This window comes from Protopterus annectens, chromosome 4.part0, assembly GCF_019279795.1.
Source record: "Protopterus annectens isolate FY-2018-M chromosome 4.part0, PAN1.0, whole genome shotgun sequence".
Lineage (NCBI taxonomy): Eukaryota > Metazoa > Chordata > Ceratodontiformes > Protopteridae > Protopterus > Protopterus annectens.
In genome coordinates, this window is record NC_056733.1 from 1,419,749,026 (window position 1) to 1,419,767,916 (window position 18,891).

General features: G+C 37.4%; 1 protein-coding gene across 2 annotated transcripts in view; it reads right to left on the reverse strand.

Annotated features, from left to right (window-relative positions):
• The window catches only part of KIF3A (kinesin family member 3A), a 1,506,491-nt gene extending 1,488,638 nt beyond the window's left edge, over positions 1-17,853 (reverse strand). For both annotated transcript variants that reach the window (XM_044069250.1, XM_044069251.1), the window contains exon 1: positions 17,709-17,853. In XM_044069250.1, the coding sequence (XP_043925185.1) occupies positions 17,709-17,720 (12 nt within the window). In that variant the 5' untranslated portion in view covers positions 17,721-17,853. The remainder of the gene's footprint in view (positions 1-17,708) is intronic.
• Between the last annotated feature and the right edge of the window lie 1,038 nt (positions 17,854-18,891).

The window sequence follows — 18,891 nt, forward strand, 5'->3', positions numbered from 1 at the left end:
GACTTAGTCCGTAAGGGAGATACTGACACCTATTCAGCACAAGCTTGGGTAATTAAGACTTTTGTTTTTCAGTCTCATTGTATGCAGTGTTTCCAGCTAAATACAGTACAGTACAGTACAGTATTTTCAAATCTTACAATGGTGCCTAACATGACCTGCTGTCTGGGGAGAAATATATACTTCTCACAACCCAGCAAGCAGCTGAACCTTTTCACATCCAGTTTCCAGTACAAGCATGTTTTTTTTTTAAGTTCACTGTGACTGTTTATACAGCATAAGTACTAAACCAGCACTCCAGAAAACACACTGCCTTTCAGTGACGGTATCGTTCATTTTCAGACTTAGTTACACTACGTATGCTCTACAGAAATCTACAAAACAGCAGTGTTTCATTCAACTTCATGTGTTCTACAGGACTATAAATAACACTGTTTCATTAAAGTGCAGCACTTTGTGTTTCGTTCAAACTTCAACAAAAATAGCTGCAGTAAGTAACTTTTTTCAAGTACAGTTTTATGGCAATAACATCAAACTTTCATTAACAGTTTAAAGTGACAGCAACTGTTTCATAACAGACTTCAGCAGCATACCAGTGTTTTTTGCATAGAGCTGTAAACTCTATACAGAATAGACTGATAATTACGGCAAATGACAATTTCTCCTTAAGACAGCATTAAACTGCACAGCACCAGTGTTTATTTCAGAAAAACCTCACACAACTTCCGCAGACCTGTATTATCAAAGCAGTGTTCCTTCAGAACATAAAATACATTATTTCCGCAGACTTTCATGTTTCTAGAAGTGACGTCAAAATCAAGAAGCAATGAAAAGGTTAATAAGCTACAGACGACGGCTCACATTTCTTCCAAACCGTAAGACTTTATGTGTACCTTTTAGTTAACAGTTCAACAAAGTTTAAGTTACTTAATTAAAGTTTTTTTTTTTGCATGTAAACATGTCAAGTAATACTGCTACAGTTAAAATGTCAGCACATTTTTGGTTTAAGTTTAAAAATGTTCTCTTAAAGTTAAAGGTTATTAGTTCAAAAAAGTTCAATATGTCTAAACGCAAAATGTTTAATGACTCTGAAGTCAGTATGGTCTCCAGTTTAAACGTACATGCTTCAGCACATGCAATTCAACATAATAATTTTACTTGTAGTATAGTTTCACATATAAATGTTCAGAATATAATACATACAATTTGGAATACAGAAGTGTGTTGCAGTATTACAAATGTCAACACAATCTACATACATAACACACAAGCAATGTCAAAGTTCATATTGCACTAAAAAGAGATTAGAAAAATCAAAGAGCAGAATTTGTAACTGAAGAACAGACTTCAGTGCTAAGAAAAAAAATACATTCCATAGCCAGCTGTAAAGATCAGAGCGTTAATTTGTCATGGTTTACGGTTATTTCATTATTTACAGACAAATCAATTTCAGTGGCACATATAAAAGATACAAGTGTGGTCTTGTCAGAATTTAAAAAGTCAAAGATTACGGCAGCTATCAGTTCAAAGTGTAACAGCTCTGTATATACCAGTTTAGATTTCGGTAAAAATATGTGCAAATGTACAGATTTTAAAGAATTGGTTACAACAGAAACATGCAGTTTTATGGGTTAAAGATAAAATAAATTCCAGTTCAGCTGACACAGCTGAAGTGCTCAGAAAGACATATTGGGCGTGGTCAATTAGAAAAAAAGGCTAACCGTATGTCTTGTAAGGTATACCAAAACTAACAGTCAAATTAATTAGCAGAATAAAGGGTTTACAGTTACAGTTTGGATTTGTATTACTGTTTAAGAGCTTTGTATTAAAATGTTGCAATGCATAAACAATATCATAATATAGACAGAGACAAACTAATGTTTGCTAGTTTGCAGAATGTAAAATTTAAAGATAATGCTACACTGTAAAAGTGACAGCACAGTTAAAAATTCAGATCCTATGTATAAAAGAGTGCATTGTGTAATCAGTTTGAGATTGTATATGTTTTGTATGGAAATAGCAGTTTGCCAAGCATATCAACTCAGATTACAGCTAGCCTAGCAAGCTAAATTAAAGACTGTGCTATCCATTTAATGCATTATAGTTTACTATTTATTCATAAAAAATGTAGACAGTAATAGCACATTCTTGCAGCATTCAGTACTAACGAAAAGTTAAATGATGTAAGAGAAAGAAATGGTTATGATGAAACAGTGGGTGGAGTTTCACTCACTGAACAGTATGTTAAAATCTAAGTGTCATGAGACAAATGTAAAAAGTTCAACAGTTAAAAATGATTGTATATAGGTGCGAAAATGCACACACTTACATTATTACTTTGATTTTCATTTAAAATAAGTTCAGAAACTTGATACAACTATCAACTTAAATGCAATTGCTACAGCTAAGACTTTAGAAAAAGCTGTCCATTTAGTGGTAAGACAGTAACAGATTTTGGCAAGTATCAGATGCCAGTAATGAAAATGTTCCTGTAAATACTGATATTGCAGCAGTAAAACAGATTTCACCAGTCCCATTAGTTAATTTTTTTTTTTTGTATATTAGAGTCCTAAATACTGGACATGGAAATACAAGTGTGTACTTAATTCCAGCTGTTTCCAATAAAGTTAAACAGGTTACTGATTTAAATATCATTAGTTTTTTCAAATACAAGACAGCCCACTATGGTTAATGACTGGGCAAATGATGTAAGTGATGTACAAATTTCAAGCCCAAAGGATAATCAAACGTATGCTGTAGCTCGGGTTAATGTTGCCAGTGACATACCAGACTTTCAGAATATGTATAAAGGTTATTATAGTTCAACACCAAATTAGTTGGTATATTTGACTTTATTCCGGGTTAAAAAGGACAGCAGACCATACATTTAATTACTCATGACAGTTTTTACGCTATCAGGGTTTAAAAAGTCAAAGGTAATTGAAGTCAGTAGCAAGCCTTTGGAGACTGTATTTTTAAATAAAGCCAATCAGCCTGAAAAAAAGAATAACAGCAGAATTCTTATGACATCCCCAGTGTACGGTACCATTAAAAAAAAAATACATTATGTCAAAATTAAGTGTTGTGTCAGTTTGTCTACAGACTTGCAAGAGCTTATTAGCAGCAAATGTTTATTCATGCAGAAGAATGTATGTTTATTTTATGCAGAAAAATGTAAAAGTCAGCACAGATAGTAATGCTGTCAGCTTATAAATGTTAAAGCTGCATTTCATGCAGAAAACTATTTGTAAATAAAGTCAGTACAACAAGTAATGCTGCCAGTTTATAGATGTTATAGCTGCATTTCATGCAAAAAAACTGTAAATAAAGTCAGGGCAATAAGCAATGCTATAAGATTATAATTGTTAAAGATGCAAATGTTATTTTAAGGACCTGATACTAACACCAGCTTGCACAAGAAATGAAAAAAAAAAAGAGGTTTAAAAGGCCTAATTATAAAAGGACACTTCAAGATTAAAGCAGGCCTTCCTTTACTTCATCAGCGACTGGGACGATGCAGAACAAAATTTCACAGCTGTTGATGGGTTTCGGTTATTTCTTCAATGTTTGTTTAAAGTTAAAGCAAGTACAGTGGATATAAAAAGTGTGCACACCCCTGTTAAAATGCCAGGTTTTTGTGATATAAAACAATGAGACCACAATAAATCATTTCAAAACTTTTCCTACCTTTAATATGATACAATGAGACCACAATAAGTCATTTCAAAACTTTTCCCACCTTTAATGTGGTACAATTTTTGGCCAAAGAAGAGCCATAAAGATGATATAGTGGACTATTGAGGATAAAAAAGGAAATTATGTATTGTTACTATTATGTAAAAAGCCCAGAATTTCCAGACACAAGATATACAAAATGATTAAGAGAAAAAAATAGAGGAAAGAAAAAGCTTCAGATAAAAATTTGAGTTCATTAATACAACAGATTTTTGAAAAACAGTATATAGATCGAGAAACTTTGATCTGTTTGGAAAAAGGAGCATCTGAGGAAGTGCAAAAATATAAACAATAAAACCTAGATATACTTGAAAAATATAAAAAAGAAATATGGACATGGGAAAGAAAGAGAGATTTGATATTCTGTAATATTTATGCAAAGGAGAAAGCCAATTTAACTAATACAGGGAAGGCAGCCCCAAAGATAATCGAAGAGAAATACAGGCAAATGCAACCAGATATGAAGAATTTCACAGTAAAAAAAATAATATCACTCCACAAGATCACAATGCTGAGGAGTGACCAAATAATAGGGTTGGGAGGGTGGCCTAATGGTTAAGGTGTTTGCCTTACAAACACAAGGTGCAGGGTTTTAGTCTCACAAGGGATAATTGGCTAAGCTTAAAATGGCTTGCAAGGACAGTTCGCGTAGTACGAATCTATGAATCTACAAAGATGGAATGTGGAAAAGAAGACTGGTAAAGCAGAAGTTAAAGAAATAGAAGTTGAAATTATGGAGTGCTTGTGAAGTGAAGGATTTAATGTAGAAGGTCTAACACACACTATATCACATCATGATAGAATGAGTCCCCAAAATAAGAAAAAGCAAGAAGATCAGAAGACATCTGAAGAAGAAATATGGACATGGGAAAGGAAAAGAGATTTAATATGGTGTCATACTTATGCAAAGGAAAAGCAAAATTAACCAATACAAAAAGAGCAGCACCAAAGATATTTAAAGAGAAACCCATGCAAAGGAATCTGGATATGGAAAATGTTACAATACAAAAAACAAGACTAAGAGGAAAAGTAGAAGAAGAGATTAGTAATGGAGAAGTCAAAGAAATAGAAACTGAGGTTATGGAGCACCTGCAAAGAGAAGGATTCATTGTAGAAAATCCAAGACAAAAGTTCCAACAGGATAAAGTAATGGCTATAAGGGGAACCAGTCGAACAGGAAGCAATCTGTCAGGTGCCACATCAAGATATTTTGGAGCCTTCCACAGGAAGCTAGTATAAATGCTCACTTGAAGCTAGACAGCAAGGAAAGGAACAGGAAATTGTGGAAACTGATGAAGTCAATGTTGAGGAGTGACAGGCCAGTGATTTCCCATATGACAGAGCAACAGATGACACAGGATGGAAGAGAAGGTGCCACAGGAAGATGCTGTAGAACTTTCTAAAAAATGCCCTCAGGAAGTGGAAAACAAGTGATGTGCCCTCAGTTTGGAAGAAAATGAGCTAAGAGAAGAGTTGCTCGATTTAATGGACATGGATAGATATATTAAGATCAATGAGAGAAAATAGACTGCAGAAGGTCAATAAAACCCAAAAAGTAAGAAGTCTGATAAAACAAATGAATACAGTAATCAGGACTGTCCACAGAAATCCATGTGATATAACAGAAGTAAACAGGATATATTACTGCACTGCTAAATTAATAAATGATAAAGCTCTACCACAAGAACACACGGTAGTGAGGGAAAGGAAGGGGAGAAATCGAATACCATCATGAATGTATCGAATAGAGAAAACTATTAAGCAGTTAAGACAAGAAGTGTTACTGTTAAGATTATAGAAGAGGGAATACATCAACAAAAATACTAAGAAAGATAGCTGTGATTAATGCAATGCACAGTATTAGAACAGACCGGGATCTATCATGCAGTATCGCAAATGAACTAAACATTTCACCACAGGCGGAAAAACTTACAAGATACACAGATAAATATAAGGGAAAGGTACAAAATAAGCAAATTAATGATGACCCAAAAAAGTTTTATAGAGAATTGGGAAATAAGGTAAAAGAAATTGAAAGACCGCCAAAAAAGAGGAAGTAGATATATTTTGGAAGATCCTGTGGAACATAAAAATGCTAAATGGAGAGAAGAAGTTTGTGTCTTTTGGATTTTCCCGGTTAGGGGTCGCCACAGCGGAACTCCGGTCAGCTAATGATTGGTAGTGGATTTTTACATACCGGGTTACCAGCCATGACGCACAACCTTCAACGAAGGCATGCCCCATTCACGTATGCCTCCACACAGAAGATGCTCTAGCTGAGAATCGAACGGGACAACGTCTTGTTATGAGGCGACAACGCTACCGCAGCACCACCACCGCAGTCTAAATGGAGAGAAAAAGTAAAAGAAAAAAATAATACTTTTAAAGGTACAGGACATGAAATGGGATGAAGTAACAGCCAGTGACATTGAAACAAAGTTAAGAAAAGCCTCGAACTGGAAAACCCCAGCCTCAGATGTAGTAATAACTTTTGGTTAAATCCTCATGCAAAGAGGTTAATAGTTTTAACCATGAGTAAGAACTATTTATTCATCCCGAACAGAAACCACACTGGCTAACAACAGGCAAAACAATGCTCTTACTTAAGAGTGAACCTGCAAGCTACCCTAAAAATTATAGACCAATAACTTGCCTTCCCATGACGTAAAACTATACATGGGAATTGACGCCAACAGAGTTTAGAGTCATTTAGAAGAAAACTCAATTATGGCAGTAGAACAAAAGGGCAATAAAAGAAAGTCATATGGAACAAAGGATCATTTGTTGTTAAAGTTCTAGAGGAGAACTATAAAAAGGGGAAGAATCTAAGAATGGCATGGATTGACTACAAAAAAACATTCGACAGTATCCTACATTCGTGGATAAAAAGAGTGCTTAAAAATGTGTAAAATACACCCTACACTGATCGACTACATTACAGTAACCATGAAACAATGGCAGACAACTTTGCAATTAAGCCATGGTAAAGAACATATTATTATCCCAGGGATAAAAATTCAAAGGAGGATATTACAGGGTGACTCACCGTTGATTTTCTGCCTTGCCATTAACCCATTACGCTGTTTACTTAACAGCTTAAGTCATGGCTACAATTTGGTTCCTAGAAAGCAACAAAATCTAACAACTTCTTATCTTTTCTTTGTCGATGATTTAAAACTGTATATCTCATCAGATGAGGAACTGAACGTGCAGCTGCAGGTTGTCAAAACTTTTTCAGATGATATTAGAATGTCATTTGGTCTTGATAAATGTGCAAAAGCAACTTTTAAAGCAGGAAAACTGCAGCACCAGGAACACCAGTATGGGACAAGAATGTGATATAAAAGAACTTGAGCAAGATGGAGTGTATAAATACTTGGGAATCGATGAAGGATCAGCAATAAAACATGAACAAAGGTGAATAAAACTCAGTAAGGAATACTTTAGAAGAGCACGGACATCTAGGAACAAGATCCAAGCTAGAAAACCAGTTTGCTCTTCCTGTCCTAACATACAGTTTTGGAATGATTGACTGGCCCCAAAAAGTGTTGGATAGATTAGATATTAAAACAAGAAGGATGCTTCATGTTCACCAAATGACTTATAAAAATCAGTGTATACCAAGATTATATATTCCCTGTTCAGAAGGAGGGATGGGCCTCCTTGAAATTGATTACATGTATAGATCTGCAATTGTCAGACCCCATACACATCTACTGACCTCACAAGATCCAAATGTGTGAAAGTTTTGAAACATGAGGAGAATAAATCTAAGATGACTTCTCTGCTTAATTTAGCAGAAGCATATCAACGTCAAACAGGAATGGAAATCAAACCAGAAGTAGATAAAAACCAAGCATCAACTGAATGTGCCAAAAAACAAAAGAAATAATATAAGGTGAAGAACCAGATGAGAAGGCAAGAAATGTGGAAAAAACATAAATATAGCTGCGAGTATAGAAAACTACTGGAAGAACCTCATATTGATCAGGAACGAATGCAGGAATGGTTAAGGAGAGGTGAATTCAAACCAAGAATTGAAAGGTTAATATTGGCTGCCCAAGACTGTGGGCTACGTACACGCTGGTTACAAAGTCCATTGAGCATGTGGGAGAACAGACAAATGTAGGTTTTGAAATAACTAATTGGAAACAGTCACACACCTTGTTGCTGACTGCAACACACTATGGCAGAAGGACTGTATACTGAAAGGCATAATAATGTGCTGAGACTGTTGCACTGGGGATTGTGCAAACATTATGGTATCAAAGTGGCTGAAAAACACTGGAAACAGGAGGCACAAAGCATCATAGAAAATGATGAAGTTTATATCATGGGATCACCCATTACCAAGAGTTCAAAAGACAGATGCTACAAAACTGGATATAGTGGTCCAAGAAAAGAAGACAAAAGTAGCATTTATCATTGAAATCACCACACCCAGTGACTACAGTGTCTTGCGTATCGAGAGACACAAAGTCATATAATATCAGGATCTGCACGCAGAAATGACAGCAATGTGGAAAAAAAGATACCCAAACAATTCCAATAGCAGTAGGAGCAACGGGTCTTATAAAAAAAGAATCTACAATCGCATGTAGATAGGTTACCAATCCATGTAGCCCCGTACGAATTGCAGGAGGAGTCATTACTGGGCACATTGCAGGTGCTGCAAAGAGCACTTTTGGCTGACATCAAACATTGAAACAATACTAATTTCATGAACTTTAATCGTACTTTAACTTAGGAATGCGGTCCATTCCCGTCATGGCATTAGAAACCCAAAAGATATGGAGAAATTAGAAAAAGCAGAAACCAGAGGCCATTGCCAATCTTTTAATTGACAGGTTCAGCTCAAACTTCACCTTCCTACTCCCTCCCCCTGACAGTTCAAAGGAAATATCACATTCCACAATCCCCTCAACCATTACTAGGGAACTGGTCTTCAATGCACTTTCCAAGACCAAAAACACTGCATCAATGGGCCCAAATAACATCCCAGGATGCTTACTAAATTAGCATGAAACATGATCGCTCTGGTCCACTTGAATCACTTTTCAACTAAAGCAACAGTCAGGTTTTGTGCCAAAGGAGTGGAAGATGGCTACAACTGTTTCCCTGCATAAAGGTGGTCCACCCACCGACCCGGGTTACTACAGGCCCAAATGTCTAACCAGCCACCTATGCAAGGCCATGGAAAGAATAGTTATGGACATGATAAACAAGAACAGAGGTAACCTGCAAACACTGGACCCATTGCAGTTTACCTTTGTTAAAGAAAGATCCTACCTTTTAAATCTGGTGGACTTCTTTAAGAGGGTCACCAAAGCAATGTGGGAGGGCAAGACTGTGCACATACAGATTACTTCCACCTGGTCAAGACTTCTGATACAATACCCCCACTCAGGCATTAAATACAAGTTCACTAAATTAGCTACAAACTTTTTTATCACCCACTGGATAGACACCAATAGGACCCAAGAGGTCAAAATAGGAGAGTCCACCTCCACCAAGAGGCCAGTCACTAGCAGAGTCTCCCAGCGCTCAGTACTGGGCCCGCTCCTTTTTGGCATCTATTTCTCTGAAGTGGAAGCAAACACTGAAGGTTTATAGCTGACTAAGGTTGCAGATGACCGCAGGCTGACAACCATTCTTCAAGAGAGTCCATATCTGACTAACACATGGTACCAAAGCCATGGTCGAAAGTCAGTGCTAAGAAATGCATAATTGTACCCTTTGGAAGTCAACCATCCCAGCTAATTACCATGTTAATAATACACCCTTAAGAGTCAACTCAGTGGTCAGGGACCTGGGTATACACATAGACAGCAGCCTTACCTTTGACCACCATGTGGCCACAGTGGTGAGGAAATCCTTTTATGTTGCGCCAACATATAAGTAAGGGCATGACATCAAGGTCCAGAGAGGTCATTATCCCACTGTACTCTGCCCTCATCAGACCAGACAGAGTACAACGCTCCCTTTGGTTTGCCCCTATCCAGAAATATGCAGCAACTAGAGCAACCCCAGACATTCCTTACAAAAAGAATACAAGGCATAACAAAACCTGCCTTACACAGAGCACTTTAAAGCCCCTTCCCTCTACTCAGTCTCCTACAGACTGTTGAGGGATGATCTATGCCTGGCTTACAAGGCATCCGCAAATCCCACACTTATGAATCTCCTGCATATTGACAAATCAAACAGTACCAGAAATACAAGGTCTTAAGGACCTGGATTTTGTCTCTGACTTAAACAGAACATGCTGGAGAGACAGACATGTCTCCCAGAGACTGACCCTCCTATGGAATAGGCTTCCCATCCATCTGAAGCAGAGATAGTCTATTACCCATTTTAAGTGCAACCTAGACCAGTGGATGGGGAATAAGAAATTTACACTGGACCTGGCACCCATGTCTGTTATGGACAGAGGCAGCTTATAAATGCTTGGCCATCAATGCCCTGTCCGGATCTCACCCCCTCCCCCACCAATGAGACCAAAGCCATCAAAGAATACCGTTGAACAGTTCTAGATTTGCAGTATTTGGATTATGATCATTCTCCAATCAATTCAATATAACATAGAGAACCCCCTTCCTAGTGTTAAAGGTTGAACATTGTCAATGGCATGCTGGCCCATTCTGATGTTACGGACAGGATGTTCAATAAGATAAAAGTCCAATTTATAAGCAGATAAGGGATCAACTATTTGTATATGTAAACAAACCATCTGAAATTTCATTTAATTTTACTCAGCTCAAGTTCTACCTGTACAGCACTGGCTATTTGTGAATGGTTGACTGGCCTTACTATTTGCAGTCTGAGTTAAGTACTTGAGGAAACTGCTAGTGTGCTGACAGAAAACTTAACTTAGATTCACACCATATGACTTCTATAGCAATAAATCCAGGAAAAGGGAGGGGGACGAAAATAGGAATGTATGAGCTCTCTTTAGATCAGCTGTAAGCTTTGAAGTACACCAACAGACAAAAAAAAATGATGAAGAGGGTGTCTCTAATAAAGGGAACAGGGAACCCACCACAGAAAACCGGGTTCCTATTAGAATGACGAAGACACATTTTGTCGAATGCGTTTTCGTCGTCACATGTAGGGCAAACAGCCAAAACAGCAAAGTGGCTGTTCAGTGAATTCTTCCCCTGGGAAAGAAGTTGTTTGACCGCTTTGTTGCTTTTCCTGTTCTGAAGTGTAGTGTGGTCCCTTGTCCAGTATATCTCCCGAGCATGACTGTGCAACAGTTACTGACCTTAGGGTTAGGGTGCAGGTTAAGGTAAGTGCATATGTATGAAAGTGTTTACTGTTTTTTATTTTGCGTTAGATGTACGGTTGAGTTACATGTGTATGTGCTTTCAGTTGTTTACTTTTGTTTTGGGGGGGGGTAGAATTAGGGTTAAGGTAAGTGTGTATGTGTTTGGAACTGTTTATGTAAATGTGCGAGAGTTAGTGACCTTAGGGTTAGGCTACGGGTTAAGGTGAGTGCATAGGTTTTAAAATGTTTACTGTTTTTCTTTTCGTTAGCTGTATAGTTGGGTTACGTGCATATGTGTATTTAGTAGTTTACTGGTTTTTGGGGGGTATAATTAGGGTTAGGGTATGTGTGTATGTTTTTGGAAGTGTTCAAGGGGTTGGAATAGCGATTTCTTTGGTTTTGACATTTTCAGCTTTCGCTGAATATGTGTCGATGAAACACCGTTCAGTGTTTTAATATGAACCCCAGAAAAACCTGACTCAGTACTGTTCTCTACATTGCCCAGTGTTCTTAAAATATTAGCACACATGAATTTGTGGAAAAAAGGGAATTATTAGATACACATGGCTCGAACTTGTACTACATTTTGAAGACACTTGTTAGACAGCATAAGAGATGTAAAGGCAACTTGTATTCAACAAATCAGTACAAGTGTATTTAGAGTGCAACTCCTGCACACCTTTACAACTTAATCATTACTATTTTTTTTAATTTTCCTTCAATGCTCTCTCCCCTCTTCCCCCACTCATATTTTTTTTACAATTTCATTACGTTACATGTATTTTTCCTCATCCACCCCTACACTCTGTTATGCTAAATTTCTTTTATAAACTAAAGCCTGATGATATACAAACCAAAAAATGAACTGGAAAAAGGATGAATAAACAACAACCAAAAGCCACAGGACTCGATTTATTGAAAACACAGTGAAACTCTCTAGCGCTTCGGCAGACAGCCTTCAAGGAGTATATTTGGTTGTTGTTTATTAAAGCCTGATGATATCCCTTGCTTATGGACACATACTGCAACAGAAATAGAATAACTGTGTGGAATTATTTGCTACTTAGTACAGTTATATTCTAGCTCTATTTTGCATGCATTTGCCACTATAAACAATGCTGTATATACTACTTTTCAAACTTACTACATAAACATAGCATTCTGCTAGTTTCACTATGAGTATGTAAAACCTTCATACTTGGAGCTTTTCTCACTGGGGTTCTTCTGAAAAGGGGCTATTTAATCCAGTCACACACACACACGTATATACATATATGTATATGTATGTGTGTATATATATATATATATATATATATATATATATATATGCAATTACACACAAACATATGTACAACTATATATGTTATATGCAAGCGCACACACCACCCACACACTCACTAATAATTCTCAATGAAACAATTCATGTATATAAAACAAAGAAAGAAAACATGAAAACTGCTGCATGTGAACAAGCACCTTTTTTTTCCAGTAAACATGTTCAACCTTTTACTCAGAATTTTAGACTACCACTGCACACAAAAATGCAGCATTAGAAATCACATCAAATTATATGATATATATAAAATCAACCAATAAAAACTTAAAACCATAAAAACACATTGGGCCCAATTCCAAAAAGCTTGCTCTCACTGCAAGTGACTATTTACACTGAAAGCAGGCTGAGAACAGGACTTTTGGAATCTGGTCCTTGTAGCAAGCCTGACTATAGACAAACCTTACCCTGACCCTTAGAGAGTGGGTCTTTTGGAATCAGGACAGACTTACAATGAGAGCAATCCTTTTTGGAAAATGGCCCATTATGATTATTAAAAGCCACATTGCAATTAAAACCAACAACTAATAAATAAAACCAGAGATACTGTTATCTTAAACTTCTGTTGTAATAGTAGAGTAGTTAGCACAACTCCTTGAGGTACACCCAAAGGATAGCAGAGCTAATTAACTCCTTGAGTTAAACCTTCATTTAATGCTCAAGTTTCTCCAGTCTTGTTATTATTCTTTACCGGTCAGGTTCATAGGGGATTACAAGGCTAATGGCACAAGAGCCTTTACAAGCCTAGCCAATAATACCCAGGATATGACAATATTATATCTTAATTGCCCAGATATGGAATGGGGTACTATGAGGGTAGGGGGGTTTTGGGTGTTAGAGCCCTGAGTCATTTTACAGACTGCCTCTGTCCATAAGGGACATGGGCAGTACCTCAGGAGTTAATTTACTGTTCCCCATTCATTTATCCAAACTCTTTTTGAAGAGAGTGAGGGACTGGCTTTGTTTTATGAAGACAGGAAGCCTATTCCATAGACGAGGTAACCTTTGGGATATAAATCTGTCTCTTCAGCAAGTTCTGTTAAGAGTTACAGATAAGGTTCAGGTCCATGGAATGCATAACCCTTGTATAATTTTTCTTGCTAATATGCAACATTTTCATCAGGGCTGGATCCAAGAATGCCTTGCAAGGTCAGGTATAAGTCCCCTCTCAATAAACAATATGAGACAGAGTAAAGGGATAGGGCCTTTAGTTGATCTGCATAAGACATGTCTCTTACGCTTGTATTGTTTAGTGAGAAACATCTGGGGCCACTCCATTTGGTGTAAGTGCCTGGTTAGGTACATACAGAAGGGAGCACTGTACTCAATTATGGGCCTGATGAGGGCCGAGTACAATGGCACTATGGCTTCCTTTGATCTTGATGCCATACTTTTACTTATAAGTTGAGCCACACAGAGAGATTTCCTCACTATTGCAGCTACCTAGTGGTCAAAGTTTAGTTTACTATCTGTGTTCCTAGGTCCCTCACCACTGGGTCTACTTTTGGAGGTATGCTATGATTATAATTTGCAATGAAATTGATTTCCCAAATGGTGTGATTACGCATTTTTTAGCATTTAGTCTGACACCAGCCTTTATCATTTTTAGGCCTGTTTGTAGAATGTCAACATTGTTTGGGGATTCAGTGATTGCTCCCAGCTTACCGTCATCAGCAAACTTGGTGAGTCAGTTGCCCCCAACCTTGGCCTTCACTTCAGAGAAGTATATATCAAATAGAAGGGGTCCCAACACAGTGGCCTGTGAGACACCGCTAGTAACAGGTTTCTTATAAGAAGCGAATTTAACTATCCAAACATGCGTCTTGTCAGTGAGCCAGCTGGCTGTCTAATGATGTAGGGGTTTATGCCTAACTTAGTAAGTTTACCTATGATCCTAGAATGGGTGATTGTATTGAAAGTTTTGGCCAAGTCTAGATAAGCAGTATGTACAGTTTTACTCTCATTTATGGCCCTGGTGACTATCTTGAAAACATCCACCAGATTGAGCAGACAAGATTTCCCTTTGACAAAGCCAAGTTGGATCTGGTCCAGTTTTTGGACAGTTTCTATGTTGTTATTGATCAGGTCCATGATAATTCTATCCATGGCCTTGCAAATAAGACTGGTCAAGCTTATGGGTCTGTAGTTCCTGGGGTCAGTTGATGGGTACCCTTTGTGCAGAGGAATGACTGTTACAGTCCTTTATTCCTCTGGGACAAAGCCCATCTGAAGGCTGTAGTTAAAGAGGATTTCTAGGTGCCCTGATAGATTCTGTTTTAAACTATTTAAGAAGCATCCTGGAATGTTGTTGAAAGCTGTGTTTTTGGCTTTACTGAGTGCGGTAAGAACCTGTTCCATCGTAATGACTGGTAGGTGATGGCTGCAGGTATTTCTCTGGATGTGGTAAGAGGTGATGGTGGAAGACATCTGAACTGAACTTGTCCGCCAGCATATTTGCTATAGTTTCAGGCTGGGTGTAAGGGTTAATTATGAATAGCAACTCTGCACATTGCTGAGAGTTTACCCCGAGGTTATGAACATAATTAAAAAAAAAGCCTTATGATTATCTTTCACCAGGGAGGCTATCTTTGCCTTATAGTTTGCCTTCCAGATTTGGCCATCTCTCTAATTTGTTTATTTAGACTGGCAGAACTAGGAACTGACTTGCCTGTTCCTTCGTGGCTTTGGAAAGGACTTTTCATTTAGTCCATTCTTTCTACCCAGTGTCTTAAAGGGACATCTGCAGTAAACTCTCAGTTAACTGGCACCCATGGGGATTGGTAAATGCCGGATAACTGTAGTTTCTGGTTACTTGAGAGTTACTATTAAAAATAGGCCTGACTAATACTATTTGTTTGGTTTGACTTGTTCTTAGGTTGGGGAGCAACGGAATTTGTTCCTAACTTCCTTTTAAAATTCTAAAATTCTAAAAACAGAAGGTATGTTTCTGCGGGGGCAAACAGAAAGTGCAACACATGAAAACTGTAATGTACTTCGATTTTTTTTTTCTGGTTGCTTGAGGGTTCTGGTTAACTGACAGTTTACTGTATATTGTTCTCTGAAAATGTGGTCTAGCAACTGTCAGCCGAATGCTAGTTACTATACACTACTACTTGTATTTTGTGGAGGGCATTCCATTCCATGGGGCAATTCTGAAGAAGGATTTTTCTCCTAGTGCTTTATTAAAAGGAATTTTCAGTAACTAGTGAGTCTGCATTGATACACGGATTTTGCATTTATTTTTAGGGTTGGGGAGGGCAATAACCATGGTTAAGTAGCTTAAACATTTATAGAATTTAGGTTTATGTTGCTCTGCCAGTTTACTTTTAGTAGTACTAAGAAACTGAGCTCCCCTTCTTTAGCTAATGAAATCAAATGCTGCAGTTTGTATATTATAGGTGGATCTTATAGCTATGATGGAATGGCAGTGTCATACTTAGAGAAAAAGATGCTTATTCCAACACCCCTTCTGGCTTCAAATGTCAGTAGGTGGGTGAAACTGCATGCATGTTTTAAATGTTGCAAGATTCTGTCTACTATCCAGTCAGTTTGGGGGTGGTGTGAAGATTGGCTATGGACTGAACAGTATTCTTGGGCATCTTTCCTGAACAGCTGCAAATACAGTACCACCTTCTGGACATTTGTTTGCGAGTTCTGATTGAGATCAAGTTTTTGTACATACTGAAAATTATTGAGGATGACTTTGTACAACCAGTTATGAGTTTATGGTCCATTAGTCAGTTCCTCAGTAGGGCAACATTATTTAGTAGATCCTACCTTTTGGAGAAAAGAGGACTAAGCAAGGTAAAACTGCACAAACGTTTTAGGTATTTATTGATGCTAAACTGTCTCACACACTTAAATGTTATTAGGAGCACTGTGTTGACAGCCATCTAAAGAGGGCAAATCTTGGTTACAATCCCTACATGTGTAAGTCTGATAAGGCCAAATGTTCAATGTGCTATTACTTAATGATTCCCTCTCTAAGATATTTTTTTTATTAATAAACCTGAAAGAGTCCAAAAATGAACAAAGCTAGTCCAATTTTTTCTTCTGTAGTGGAGACCCATGGGATATATGCAAATGACCACTTATGGACATACTAGTGTTTTAGCTACATGCCTTCTGAATGCACATGACAAAAACCTGAAAGAGTCCAAAAACGAACAAAGCTAGTCCAATTTTTTCTTCTGTAGTGGAGACCCATGGGATATATGCAAATGACCACTTATGGACATACTAGTGTTTTAGCTACATGCCTTCTGAATGCACATGACATTCAGGCCAGTAAAGCCAAACCCCACTAGTTGTTGACATGTCATGTTTCTGCCTTCTTCTGACCTCATCAGTACAAAATAAGTGGATTGTTTAGCTACACTTTTTAAAGTAAGTTTGGATAAATTTAAGGAACAAATTGTGTATAAATTTGGCAGGTTTAAATTTCTGGAACTTTATATGTGTACACACTTTTGTAAAATCTTTGTACATGTTTCACAAACATCATCTCCAATGTGAGTGTACATGTTTTCGGAAATACTGTAGCCTCTAGTTCTACTGCACCACAATCTTTGTTTACTGTTGCCAGTTTGGTCTTTGTCAAATTCTCGTCTTCCTTTACATTCATACACACAGCACAGGAACATTACTTGCTGGCACACCAGAAATGTCAGCACCACATAGATCAGACTCAACTTGCAAAGCATGAACCCTAGCTTTGGCCTAAAGCTTTTGTTTCCTACATCAGAAATGCATTGTTTTCAAAGCTGAAAGCTTATTTTTGTCAGAACTGGAGTGCATGCAGAAAAAAATGCGGGTGTGGTTGCTGTCAAATTATCACAGTTACAGCAAGCAATAGGGAAATGAATGTGTACTAGAACTTAGATATACTAATAAAATGGACATTTTCTTCTATTGCGCACACTTCCATACTATAAATTATGAAAAGCTGAAAATACAGGACAACTTGGCAGGGAAGGGCTTACATAAAATTTTAAACATAGCTTCCACTGTCAAATACCCTAGGTATGCAGTGCCACCGAACACATTTCTGAGCTTCTTTCACAGATCAATAATTTAGTTACACCCTCCCTGATCACTTTGTCTTAGATTTTAGTTATGATACGGACAACAGACTATTCGAAACAAGAACACATTATCCTACATTTTAAGCTAAAAGTATTGCTATATACACTTCTTAACAGGTAAATAATGTTTTCTAACAACAGAGAAAAATCAAAACAAATCTCAAATATAAACAATACAGTGTTGTAGGGAGGCCTGCCTGTATAGATCACAGCCTAAATCCTTACCGCAAAAAAGACATATCAATTATGTACTAGTTTTAGAAGCCTTTGCTTCTTCGCAATTGATTCTTACCGGCATTTTCATTTATCTGGTATAACACCCGCCGGTGAATACAAACAGCCGCTACTTCGTATTCAACCCTTTCAATGATGTTGATGGTTGTGGCTAGGTTCCCATGGCTGAAGGGACGTCATTGACGTCACAACTGGCTCCATTGGAGGCGGTGAAAGGGAGGAGTTGAGGAGGACTCGTTATCGGCTTCGAGAAGGTACTGGGAGGAGCAAAACAAAGCAATACCAGTCTTTCTCAATATAAGGCGATTGTACGTGTGTCCGTCCTTTCGCTGGTTCGGCAAAGATTGTAGATACTTTCCTTAGACGTCTTACGCTGTAAAGTAATAATAAAAAAGATGTGCATCGAAATGTAAGAAAAAGGAAGTTTCTGTAAATGGTATGTAATGACTGAGCAATCATCATAATGCTGTATTATAGCGGATGATTTTTAGTAAAATATGCAGTCTAAGCAAAACTCATGGCTATCGACCTCAACTCAAGAATCAGGCACAGTTACAAATAATGAATAAAGGAACACCGTCAGGATCATTTTAAAACACTGCTGTCGTTTAGTAAACTATCTGTTTTATACTGCATTTTATGAAGTTTACGAAGCCTGGAACTTTTAATATCAACTTTATTTATTCTGAGTGTAATCCTCAACTATATCTTTTCCCAAGAATTTTGGACAAAGCCAAAAATCAGGGACAGTTTTTAAATATCACTGTAATTCACTTAAAATAATAGAACAACGGATTTTTCTGTACGGCATTTTGATTGACTGTAATCCTCTTGTGATTTACTATGAAAAATTAAGGGACCATAGTTCTCAACTGTCTGTAATAACAACTTCAACTAGGAAGCTTATAAAATGGTTGCATTGCATTAATCAGGGGAGCAATTCAAACTCAGAGCCCCCCCCCCATGCAGTGCCCCCCTCATGCAGCCGTTCCAGTGTCCCATTACTTGGCTATTTCTCCCCAGTTACCATAAACACTGTTCAAAACTCTCAGTGTGAATACTGTTTTATGCATTACTTCTACAATGATTACAGATATTTGGTTTAATTTATAACTTTTATTTCAAATTTATAGCGCAGACACTGATACATTTGCTAAACCTAAACAAAGCAATAGTCTTACAATGAAAACAGATTTAGCATTAAAACTTCTCTACCTTTGAAACTCACATTCAAAGAAACT